Source organism: Micropterus salmoides, unplaced genomic scaffold (genome assembly GCF_014851395.1).
Source record: "Micropterus salmoides isolate LMB-PRFRI ecotype aquatic unplaced genomic scaffold, ASM1485139v1 Ms_hic_scaffold_18, whole genome shotgun sequence".
Lineage (NCBI taxonomy): Eukaryota > Metazoa > Chordata > Actinopteri > Centrarchiformes > Centrarchidae > Micropterus > Micropterus salmoides.
Genome location: NW_024040928.1, coordinates 6,283,348 through 6,296,471, shown reverse-complemented (window position 1 = coordinate 6,296,471; position 13,124 = coordinate 6,283,348). Strand labels below are relative to the sequence as shown.

General features: G+C 39.6%; 1 protein-coding gene across 1 annotated transcript in view; it reads left to right on the top strand.

Annotated features, from left to right (window-relative positions):
• LOC119908994 (kinesin-like protein KIF13B) overlaps positions 1–13,124 on the top strand; it is a 42,038-nt gene that overhangs the window by 1,685 nt on the left and 27,229 nt on the right. The window contains 9 exon segments of the mRNA XM_038726992.1: positions 168–261; positions 5,597–5,609; positions 5,776–5,836; positions 6,296–6,388; positions 10,905–11,085; positions 11,488–11,575; positions 11,729–11,863; positions 12,437–12,549; positions 12,883–12,994. Coding sequence (XP_038582920.1) covers positions 168–261; positions 5,597–5,609; positions 5,776–5,836; positions 6,296–6,388; positions 10,905–11,085; positions 11,488–11,575; positions 11,729–11,863; positions 12,437–12,549; positions 12,883–12,994 — 890 coding nt within the window.

Here is a 13,124-nt window from a genome sequence, read left to right as displayed (position 1 = left end):
ATACGTGCTCTTTAAATTATTTAAACAGTCCATTACGATTTCTTAGGTCTAAAAGTGACTACATTTAGCCCAATTCATTTGTCAGCAGTCTGGCATTGATAGTATTGCATTTTCATGTTATCATTAAAAATACATCCCTTTTCTCATTGACTTCTCTCTCAATCCAGAAAAAGACCTAAAGACAAAATGTGTGGTGGAGATGGAGGGGAATCAGACAGTTCTGCATCCAGCCATCACCAGCATGAACAAAGGAGACCCCCGGTAAGCTGCAAAGAGTCTCAGACTCAGAGTTTATCATGTTATGATCAATTGAACGCACCACTTTTGACACATTTTGCAGTTCACTTTTTAGTTTATATTTTTTGCATCTCACCATAGCAGGTACAGACTTGTCGGTCTTCACTTGGGACTTGACTCGGGACTTGTCAGTCTTGACTTCATAGCCAAGAGACTTGACTTGTGACTGTGTATCTTTGTCCTTCCTCTGTATTTTATTGAAATATAATTTAAAAATAGGATCGGAACTTTCTACTGGACCCGGTCTTTATACCATTTGTTTGAATTTTTGTCCAAACAATTCCAAATCAGGGTCCACCTGCTACCCTTTGTCAGGAGCTTTCAGCACTTTCACAGTCTTGTGCACCTTGAATTGGGTTTATGTTGTCAAACTACTATTTTAAAAGGTCAAGAATTAACTTGAAATGTTTAATTAATTTGAATTGTAGTTTGACAACAAACCCAATTCAGGTTCCACTTACCAGCTTTTTCCGGAGCTTTGATCATATCACACGGTCTTCATCAGTGGTTGGAGAGGTTGAAGTTGTCCCTAAAGTGGTGTCATAAATAGTACTTTGAACAGAAGTGGTTCTTCTTTACTTCTGTGGTTTTGTGGTGTTTAATCAGGGCTGAGTTCAGTGCTGACAAAACATAGCAAAATGTTTTTTTCAACAGAAATGGTGGTGCCTCAAACACCCTGTTGTATACGCAAGCGCACTGCATTTTCCTGCCTTTTTAACACCGTTGTGTTTACAGACTTGTTGCAGAGTGCCCTCTGGTTGACAAACTTTGCAACAACAACACTCATAACATGATTAAAGGAGCCCCGTCTCTCCCTTTCTTTTTTTAATTGTCATTTATCAGCTGGTATAAACACTGATACAGGTTTTTCTGCAATTAGCTCATTTCAGCTAGGAATAAAGATTTATCCTCCCGTAGCCCCCTTGCCTTATAGAAATTGGCAATGCTTGTCTTTACAGCTTTTTAATATTGTTTTTCATAATTTTCCTACAATTTAAAATTGATAATTTCAATAGACGAGCCTCCCGAGGCAGGATTGCAACAAGGGGGTACCGCTACCTGGGATTGTGCACAGTTCTGTGCAGTGGCGGGTAAATGTTTTGCCCCATTCAAGTATGTACACATACATTAATTACAGTACAGGAGCTTCACAAATGTAATTCCTTGGGATTATTGGCAGAAGAGTTTTTACAGACTCTAACCAGCCGGTCTGTTTAGCACCCAGTTCCCTGGAAGAAGCTCAAATCTAAACCTTCACCCCACCCATCCTCCTTCTACTACTCCTTTCCATTCCTCCTCCCCGCTCTGTGTGGTTCCTGCATCATTCCTGTCTTTACAAAGGGTGTGTCTGTTCCACCGCAGTCCTGATTAGGTAGTCAAGCCACGATTTAAAGGAATAAGAACAAAGAGGACAATGGGAAGTTTCAGATTCAAGATTCAGAATTTAAGTTAGAATTTATGGATCCCGTCAGTATTGAAATGTGTCTTTGATTTAATATTATTATGTTGGAACTCACATCATTGCAATGCATCAAAATACTAACTAAATCACATGTTAAATAGAAATGTGGTATATGTCTCCATATTACATTAGCTGTTGACAAAGTAGCCCAGTCCTTTCTCCTCCTTGCAGTCAGCCTGGTAGTGAGTCAGAGGAGCATAGGTAGATGCTCCCTGGAGGTTTTGGCCCCTTCTCGGGTTACCTTGTTCAGTAAGTAGGCCTTAGGGCAATCCTCTCCAGAACCTTTCTCTTTGTAGAAAGAGAGAGTCTCATTTTTTATAGTTACTCAATGCATTTTATAGTGTTTATGTATCTATGTGTGTGTGTGTCTCTTCCGCCCTGACACGCTTCCCCTTTGGGGCTCAATGTGAACAGGTTTTACAGGCTCAGTGTAACTCAGACAAGCACTTCTCCTACACTGATCTCAGAGCAGCACAAGTGGCAGAAGTAAACTGACTTTCAGTTTCTGTATAAAGACAATCTTGATTAGTTTCCCAGTGGACTTTACTCTGTTATGAACATAATCTGTGTTACAATGAAACTTTGTTTGTTGGGGGGAGTCATTGACCAGCCAAGTCCACAAGGTTTCTGCTTAGTCAGCCGACCTCCTGACAGGTTTAACTGAATTGCTGCATGAGCCTCTGGGGGTGTTCATATGTTCTGGCACCCTTGGTAGCTGCAACCAGGAATACAGCAGGAGCTGTCAGACTCTCAAGATGGTAGAGATTAATAAAGCCTTGGGTCTGCTTTAATCACACCAACAGACCGCAAGCCTGTAAACCTATAGTTTCATGGTTTGCATTTTACTGCACATGCTGTTACAGACCTTGAATTGTTGCTGGAATATTTATCAGCCCCCTGCAGAATAATGTTTAGAAAATGAAACTGAAAATGCGATCCTTTCTTATCTGCACTTGGATTTGATAAGAACCCCACTTCGAAGAGGTTTTTTATCTGTTTATAGAATCACATTTAATGTTTATATCGTGACTTTGAGAACTTCTGTGTACAGAATCTGTAATATGTGACCATCCACCCAGAAAGCCTGGATCAAACCACTTAAATCTTGAGCAGTCTCGTCGTGTAGGCCTGTATGTTGATGGTCAGAGACTTGCGGACCTGCCTCCCTCTTCCTTTAGTGACTCCTTGGAGCTGCTAGACTCTGTCAGTTATCTCAGGAATGTCCTCGCCAGCCCAGGACAGGACTTAATGTTGCTCTTTCATGGACCGGCCTCACAGTCTCACATAGGGAGTCCTTGTTCCATTACAGCCCCCCCCCATGTGTGTGGCCATGACTACATTTACAGCCTTCATTTAAACCCCAAATTGATATTTCTGCCCGAGTGAAAACTGTGTGTTCTGAGTCATGTACAGCACTTCAAAGGGGGCTTCCCTGGAGACTGGGTGCCTATTTAGGTATGATTGATTTCACCATAACAAATATGTGTTTCACATTTTGGGTGGCAAAATGTTTTTGTAGTTAATATTTTTTCCTTTTAAATGGCTGTGTGGAATGCGTTTGAAATGCTTGGAAACTCAGAGCGGTGCATCCATGCACAATTGTTAGTTAGCTGGTGTTTATATTGAGTGCAGTTGTAGCCCCAGCCTCCTCAGTGAGCAGCCACAACAACTACATTTTCAATTTGTGGAATACATGGCAACCAAGAAGGAAATGTGTAATCCTCAATCCTTGATCTTTATTCCAGATGCTTTTATTATTATAATATGAATACTGTATAGTGGTTCGATTTCCATGCTCACTGGCCAATATCAGGACTGTTTGGACTGAACTAGCATCAGCCTAAATTCTTGACAGCCTCTGCAAACGACTTGTTAAAGTAGAGCTTGCAGAATAAGAATGAATGTAATGAGAAGAAAGGAAGGCAGAAACTAGCTAAATGCTGATGGACTGCTGCCATGGCCAACACATAACTGGAATTTTATCAACTTTAATCTTTATATGGCGAACTTCTTAGCCAATGGTATATTAACCTATTTACAGAGCATCATTATCATTCATTGTGTGTTCAGTGTTGCATTTGGTGTCACATGTCCAAGTCCAATATTCCCTCCCCTTCCTTCTAGCTCTTGTTTTGTCTCCACCAACTCCTGAAGGCAATATCTGGCTCTTTAGCTGCTAAATACTAACCTAGCTTGTTGCTAACTTTGGCTGTCTGTCGTAGTGCTGTATGATAAAGGAAGACAGGGAACAGTTGTAATACGGGTTTTTTTGTGTGCTGGAAACCACACCAATGGCAGCGGTGACAATGAACCAAAAAGAAGAGCTGGAAAACCAAAACTTTGAGCTGGAAGACGCCAAAATGCTTCGTAGAGCTGCTGGGAACTGCACTGCAGTGTGAGCTGGTTCAGCCTATGGTGGATAGAGAATAAATACATAATTGGTTCATCAAATCTGAACCACGGTTGTTCATTAATTATTCTGTCAAAGGTTCCTAGATATAAAGCGCACAAGCATCACTGTCCAATATAACCTTATTATGTATAGTTTATGTGTAATCATTAAACCACATAATACAATGTTAAATAGATTTTAACTTAACTTTAACATGACCGTTGCTCCATTCAACACCATGAAGTTGCACTGGAGCATAGAACATGTTTGATTATTAAATTTGACGTTGGCCCGCTGGAATGTGCTGATGTGTTTGCTGACTGATGCATGGGATACTATTGTTGGCTGCACTGGGATGAACCTAAAACACAGGGACGTGTTTTAAAAGTGCTATGGTAAGAGTGCAGACCCAGGGACACTGGAAGGCTGTGAGGTTCTTCGTGCTGCTGAAGGTCACATTCCCCGCTCCATTCGCAATGAGCCAAAGAGGATTAGTCACCTTGACCGATTTTAAAAACACCCTTGACTCCATATCCTTGAAACTCTTCCTTCTTACTAGGCTGACTTTGACCTGGAGTCGTGTCAGATTTTCAGTATTTGCTAGCACTGCTGTTTCTGCACTGCAGTGGTGTTTGCTGTACTTTTCTGATTTGCCAAAGAACAGTCTGTGAATGTCAACTATCTGTTAAGACACAGCAAGTCACACTTATTTGGACAAGTTACTGTATGTACTGTGCAGCTGTTTTATGAAGGGAACATTTAACAACAATACAAATATATATATATTGGACTTTTGTTGAGCAGATACTTAATATTAAAGGACTTGGATTTAAATCAGATCAGGGGGCGAAAGAATGGGAAATCCATATGTTTGACTTAGCTTTTTGTCTTTCCAACAAGAAATGTTACTTCATACATGTGGCTTAGGAGCCAGTAACTGCCAAAAGCTAGTTTTTATTGTCTCAATGTGCTTAATTTGATGAATTATAAGAGGATACAAATGGCAGGAAACTAGGTATTTCACATGGAAAAAGATATGAATCTGCAAATCGGACATTATATTACATTTGTATTGTAGAAATGTTTTTCCTCTTGTCCCAGAGCCATCTCACAACCATCTAAAATTAGCCTATGACCCCAAGGTTGGGAACCACTGGCCTACAGGTTAGAGAAGCAATCTTGTGACCAAAGGTTCGATGTCCCAAGACTCCCCATACAGGCTGGGAAACTTTTGGTGGGAAAAATAAAGAAGTAACTCTTACCCTACCTTTTTACTGCTACCTGGAGTAGCTACTAACTACCTGTTTCCTCTGGTGTGTAAATCCACAGGCCTGTGATAGAGTGACAGTCAGATTTAAAATAGTTCAGGTTGGTTGACATGTTCATGTTTATTTTAACACCAATTGTTTACTGATGTTTTTGTTTTTTCTCTCTGTCGCCGTCAGGTGTCAGCCAAAGGTGAGTTAAAAATCAGTTACACAATGCTATTTTCAATGCAGAAATTACTTCTGTAACCATACGCTTTTCATTGTAAACATCTGCTGACTCACCCTGCTTAGTATCCATGCATTAGTTGTTTTACCTCCACTGTCTCTCTGTCTTGTATCTTGTGCCGTCTCTTCAGGTTTTTGCCTATGACTACTGCTTCTGGTCAATGGATGAATCTCAAAAAGACAAGTTTGCAGGTTCGTGCATTGCCCCAGCGTGGCTGTGTTTTCTGCTCCTCTTGATTTGGTGCATTCTGTTTTTAGCTTGTGTGTAACGTCACAGCCTGGTGACTCATTTCTCAAACCTATCTCCTGACAGAATGTTTCATGATATTCAGAACTATTTTTAGAGTTGAGGAAAGGGAGTGTTGGGGTATGTGAGATGAAGAGTTACACATTGTTTACCTCTAGATTGGTTTTGTGGTCCTGTATATTGCAAAGGGGTAGAACAAAAGCATTGCCTGGGGATTTCTTAACAATGCAAGGTATTAATAGTTCAGCAGCCTGGGCCAGATATATTGAATCTGAACCGAATGGCTACCATGTCTATTCAGGGCTGTGAGTCTGAGCTTCTCCTCCACTCTACATTGGAAAAAATAGTTTATGTTACAGTCTGGGCTTTGAGGTGTGAAAGTGTGTTTTCTGCTGTTTGTGCAGGTCAGGATGTAGTGTTCCAGTGCCTTGGGGAGAGTCTGCTGAACAATGCCTTCATGGGCTACAATGCCTGCATCTTTGCTTATGGACAAACAGGTAACATACAGAAGTCAGAATTGTGGGCCCTTGGTAATATTAATAGTACCACTTTGTGTTCTTGTTAAATTCACAGACTATTGAGTTCAGTAAAGGTGCAATCACACCTGCTGTTATTTGTTTATAATTTGCGGTTGCAGTTCAACCTAGCCTTTTCATTTTGTCAGATGTAGTGCTCAAAGTGTTTTCAATAAAAGGCCTAACATTCTGAGTAATGAAACTACACTCAGTGGCCAAGTCAGGTACACCTAGCTAAATCTACAGCAGTCCTGCAATGTGAATGCATATTTTCTCATGCATCTAAAGGTGCCCGGCCTTCAGAGAAATCCTACCTTAAAGAAGGTTATAATGTTATACCATAAATTGATCAATTCTCACACAAGATTTTTCATCATCACTACATTTATGAATAAACTTAACGGGCAAAGATTGACAGATTCAGGGGTAATTAAAACAGCTACAATTTGCTGACACTTATAAAATAAAATCCCATTTAATAAAAAAAACAGAGTGAAAATTGTCGAGAATAAAACAGAAAAAATTCATTAGAGTTTGGAAACATTTTACCAGGCAATACATTCTCAGCCCCAGGCTTCCAATGAATCGCTTATCGTCACTCTCTACCAATACTCAGAAGCTCACAAAATGAAAATCTAGTATAACCAGTTTCTGCCAAAGAATTGAATTAAGCCATCTCTAAGCTAAAAGTGGAAAGTCCCCAGGCTCAGATGGAAGTCTTTAAAGCCACAATTATCTCCATTATTACATAACACATTTAACTGGATTGTACAGAAAGGAGAAATTCTTCCTCTTGGATGAAGGCAATTTTCTCAGTTAACCCAGGGAAGAATGTGGCAACGATCGACCAATCTGTATTACAAATTAGTAGTTATCTATATAATCTATCTTAGCTCGCAGACTAAAACTAAACTCTTACCTAACCTCATTCATTTAGACCAGACAGAAAGTTTTGAGAAAATCTTTCAAGATGGCTTTATTTAATTTATTTCTTAAGACTTTCTGTGACTAGCCTGCACCTCGGATAAAGATTAACTCAGACCTTTTTGACTCTTTTGTTTTAGAGACGGGGACAATTCAGGGCTGCCTAATTTCCCCTCTCCTCTTTGCTTTATTATTGAACCTTAGGCCAATTAATCAGACAGAGTGAACAGTCAAAGGGATAAGGTGGCAGAGATTAAACAGAATGTAGTACCATTTGCTGCTGGTTTCATTCATGGTGTTGATGTTCACGAATGATCAGATTCCGTTCAACGGCTCTTTGGTCCAAATGAACCAAGTTGTTCTTTTTTTTTTTTTTGTGTGCCCAAATGTCCTGCCCTAAATCCACTCCCCTTTACATGAACAGTGTACCAGAAACATTACCACTATGGTCAGAAAATGTCTGTGACTTACCGCGCAATAGTGGGTCTACTTGATTACTTTCCCTGCCTACGGTAGTGTTGCATCCTCTGGGCGGAGTTAAAACGTTTTCTAATATTAGCACGGCTAAATAAATTTCGTGTGATATTCAGTGTTATCTGCTCTGTTGTCCTTTATTTCCCATTGAAGTTACTTGGAATTTTCTTGTTTGCCTATTTTAGATGCATTTAAAATCTGACTTGAAAAAAGAGAGAGAAGTCAGGCAATAGCAGCACAGCTACGAGGAAAGCGCTGTCCACAGTACTGAAACAGAGGAGAGGAGCTTGATAGGCAGACCAAACATGTCACTTAGTTCGGTTTCTTAGCCTGCCTGCTGTTTTCGGTTGTAAAAAAGGCCTTATTCCATTTCCTCAAGTTGTAACAGCAAGCCACAGACAGAAGGGAAACGACAGGGAAGTGAAAGGAAAGAGAGCTGCAAACCATAAACGGCTTTCTCCACTGCAGATTTTGAATGATTATTGTGAATGCTTTGATTAATACATGTAAATAAGTAATGTTTTGTTTGTGATGACAGTTTTGGTTAGCTTTAACTGCTAGCCCCTCAGCTGGGCTGGGCAATAAATCAATAATGATAATTATTGCAATATATAATTTTCCTCAATAAAAATATAATAATTTTCACTATATCGTCAATAAATATTTGGTTTAATTAATTTGAATCGCAAAGACATTAGCACTTAATTTTTCTATTAAAATATTTATTTTGGTGAGGAAAAGGGACTGAGAAAAAATTATCAAATTTGTTAAAACAGAATAATAGTATTGAATGTTGACCATAAAGAAAAGTTTAACCACATAACTAACCATCCGGTTTATTCAGTTTTCAGTCAGGAGCAAAAATCGGCCTTTAAACTTGATTTGACATTTATCGCGATAATTATCGATGTCTAATGATATGAAAGGTTTTTATCACGATAATATTTTTGGCCACACTAGTGATTATTTTGCAGATAAGCATAGTAATCCCTGCCACCTAAAAAAATAATAATAATAATTATAATAAAAAATATTAATAATTAATAAAATAATGGAGCCATACGTTCCAGCTCCAGATCACTAGTTTATTTGTAGGAACTGAGAAAAATCACTTAAAGGTTGATGATACTAATTGCTGATTTTGGGAAAGTGTCAATCTATAGCTCAGCATATGGAAAACAGGTTATGTCTCTAAATTTTACTGCTCCCAAGAAACTGCAGGACCAATACAACCTCCAGTGGGAATATTTTGTCAAAACTACAAAAGATAAAATCAGAGATGCTTATATGGAATCCACTTTCTAAGCCTGAATTCAAGGATAACTGCATATAAATGAATATTGTTCCTCGACTTTTTACATTTTTCGGACTCTACCATTAGAGCTAAATGACAATCAATTTAAGGAAAGGGACAAATAAATTTCTCGTTTTCAAGGAAAGAAACCAAGAATCTGATTTAATCTTATATTTCGCAAAAGAAGAAGAATGGCACTTTTTCTACGAAACAAATTCTATGCTTCACAGTTAACTAGGCCAAATGGGAGGAATTAGAATTTGGAATGACTACTAATATCCCTCTACATGCTACACTTGCTTATTGAAGGACTAAGAGATTTAAAAACCCTGGATAAATCCCACATTAAAATGTGGCAGAGGGTGGTTAAGTCATGTGGAATCCACAACATGGTGAAACGTTTTCAGATGGTGTGCCTACAACACAGAATTTCTTCCCAACAGAGGAGATAAAATATTTGAATCCTGGATAAGGAAAGGACTTAAAACCTATCTTTTATTTTCACACAAAAGTGCACTGCAAAGTTTTCAGTTTCTGCAGGACAAACATCGCCTTGAGCAGTAGAAGTACAACACTGGTGCAATCAGAAGTGCAGACCTACAGACTTAGAAATAGCAGAATGTGAGTTTTTTATATAGTCCTGAACTTGTCCTTCAGTTCAATTTGAATATTAGATATATAATACTGTATAATATTCTAGTAAGTCCATCTCTAGATTGTACAGTGCTCTCTTTTCTGCTATAAACACCTTGTACATTAAAGAAAAGCGAGGAAAAAGAAGCAGGAATGAGTCTCTCTGAGGAGGCTTGTGGGGAAATGCAGTTTTCAGTGGTCCTCAACCATTTAGTTTGATGTGTTGGAGACAGTGTGGCTCAACGGAGGCAAATCATTTCCATATATTCTGGCACTGTCCCAAACTGAGTTTGTATTGGAACAGAGGATGGGTGCACAGCAAGCAGAAAACCAATCGCTAGAAAGTGGCTAAGTCCAGTACCACCTACATTGGATGATTGGTATTGAACAGTTTTGGAAAAATAGCAAGTTGACGTATTCTTTGAGGAACCAAGTAGAGAAATTCTACCAAATTTGGAATAAATGGAGTGAATTCGTTTTTCCAATGTGAGCAGACTTGTGACGTTTCATGCTCCTTTCTTTTATAAATTGATATTTGCCTGTCCAAAATAAAGGTTCTCTCTGGCACTCTGTCCACCGCATTTACATATAAACTAGGGTAGTATAATAAACTAGAATTTGAGTGGATAATCAGACTTTTCTTTGTTGTAAGCTGAATTGGTCTCTGTGTCAGCTGCTGACTGTCTTAGCTGCAGCAAAGGACCTAACAGACCTTTATCCCAGTGAACATAATAGTGTAAGTACTGGCTGCACCCCATTCAAGTGTGCCAGCTTCACTGCACTATTATTGTGCTCATTGGCATGGCTTGCTGGGACATTTAAATGGGACTGCAATGATGAGTCAAATTCTGAGAGAAAGGTCTGTTTGTTCACAAGCTTAAATAGGACATTAATTGCTTTCAACAAGGTGTGTTGACCTTTTCAGGTGTCTTATTCGAGATTTCCACTTGTGTGTTTTGGGATCATTTCCTAAATTCAGTTTGCATCATCTTTGCTCTCTAAATATGTGAGCAGCTTATGAAGCTTTATTCGTTGTACTGTGTTTACAGACTTACTTAGCCAATAAAACTGAATTGGATTCTGTTTCCTCCCCCCTCCCTATTTCCTCTTTAACATCGCTTGGATTATTTTCTGTTTGATATTTGGAGTTGTAAACCGTAACTGTGTCTCCAGGCTCTGGGAAGTCGTACACCATGATGGGCTCAGCGGAACAACCTGGTCTGATCCCTCGGCTCTGCAGCTCCCTGTTTAGCAGGATAGTGCACGAGGCCCGGGAGGGAGAGAGCTTCACAGTGGAGGTCTCCTACATGGAGATTTACAACGAGAAGGTCCGAGACCTGCTCGACCCCAAAGGGTGAGAACTGTTGGGTCTAGTTGACTTTTAACAGGGAGTGAGTCACATACTGAACAGTCCATATTTCATTTGCCTGATCTTGGGTGACCCTGTATTTTTTAAGAAAATATCAGCATGCTTGGAATTTATTATTTATTTATTGGACACCTACATTTTGAATATAGTTTATAACTTGAAGCTGTGGCAGACTACTATCTTTGATAGAAACTTGATTTATACAACTTCTCAAAGAGAGATGTTAGCCTTCATATTTCAGTCTGCTACAGTGCTATGAATCTTCAACATATTATGGCTGAAGACTTGGGGCTGGCTGTGTTTTTTATTTGTTCATGTGTTTAAAATTAGTTGGCCCTAATAGGACTGAAGGACAAAGGGTTAATAACTGTCTCCTTCTGTGTGTAGAAGTCGACAAGCGCTGAGAGTGAGAGAGCACAACGTTTTTGGGCCTTACGTTGATGGCCTGTCTCGCCTGGCTGTGGCCAGCTATAAGGTAAAATACTTAACTTTAACTATGTAATTACTAATAATGTTTTTTTGTTTATAATGTTTCTTTCATTACGTCGTGTTGCCACAGGAAGCAATTTATTTCCTAAAGTCTGGGTACAAGACGTGTGATTGTTTGTGGCGCCTGTGTCTCTGACAGGACATCGAGTCTCTGATGTCAGAAGGAAATCAATCTCGCACAGTGGCAGCCACAAATATGAATGAAGAGAGCAGCAGATCTCACGCTGTTTTCAACATCATCCTCACACACACACTCATGGACCTACGGTCTGGGGTAAGACGCACTCACTCGCACACACTCATCAGCATCGATTATTGACAGGATCGCGATTCTTTTAGATAAGATGTCTATTGACACTCGTTGCCTCATGATTATTTTTTCTGATCAACTGAATTAAATGGCAAAACATGGTTAAATACCCCTCACAAGGTTCAAGGGCAGCAAGGCAAGTTGTTGTTTTGTCCAAACAGTAGTACAGAACCCAAAAACAGTGACTTTACTGTGACATAAAACTCGCAGATGTAATCCTAAAAGCAGATGATGTTTGGCATTTTTGCTTGACAAATGTCTACCAATTATTAATATTTTGTCCATTAATTGTCTGTTAATACACTTTTACTGGGCTTCTTCTTTAGTGTTTTTTAAAAATTACCCTAAATGCAATATTGCGTACTGTATTAGGTTTCATATAAAGGGTCTAACTAAGGACAGAGGGCGTTAGATGCTGTACAGATTGTAAAACCCACTGGCGCAAATTTGGTGCTTTTGTGATATTGGGCTATATAAATAACACTGACTTGACTTAAATATCATGCATATTTGTGTGTTGCTGTGCATCCGCTCCAGACGAGAGGAGAGAAGGTGAGCAAGCTGAGTCTGGTGGATCTGGCTGGCAGCGAGCGGGCAGCGAAGACTGGAGCAGCGGGGGAACGGCTCAAAGAAGGGAGCAACATCAATAAGTGAGTCACCAGAAAATAAATGCATGGCACGACACTAAAGATGTCTGACTCTCAGTGATCCAGTTTTTACTTGGTAACTAAATGAAGTGGCCAAGGAGTATTCCTCAAAAGGAATAACTGACTTTTCTGTCTCCCCTCACTTTTGAGTTGGATTTTTGACTTTGAGTCCATGGTTTTACTAGATACAGTGGCTTTGGTCTTGGTTTTATACTGCACCCCTGTGAGCTTGGCTGAAATGTTGTCAGCCTTTCCAGGCCAAGATTGCCTTGATGATTTGTGGGCTTTTTGTTTTCTTCTCTTTTTGTCCTCCCGTCTCTCTATCCCTCCCTCCAGGTCTCTCAGTACTCTGGGTTTAGTTATCTCGGCCTTGGCTGACCAGGGAGCAGGGAAGAACAAGAGCAAGTTTGTTCCCTACAGAGACTCTGTGCTCACCTGGCTGCTCAAGGTACAAAGAAGAAAAGAACAAACTGTGTTACAAGTTTTTTACGACTGCTTTAGCACCATTTTGAAAACAGGGCTCTCTTTTTTTTCAAAACAATGTACACAGTCACAAGTAGCAGCTCAGATCTTTTGCA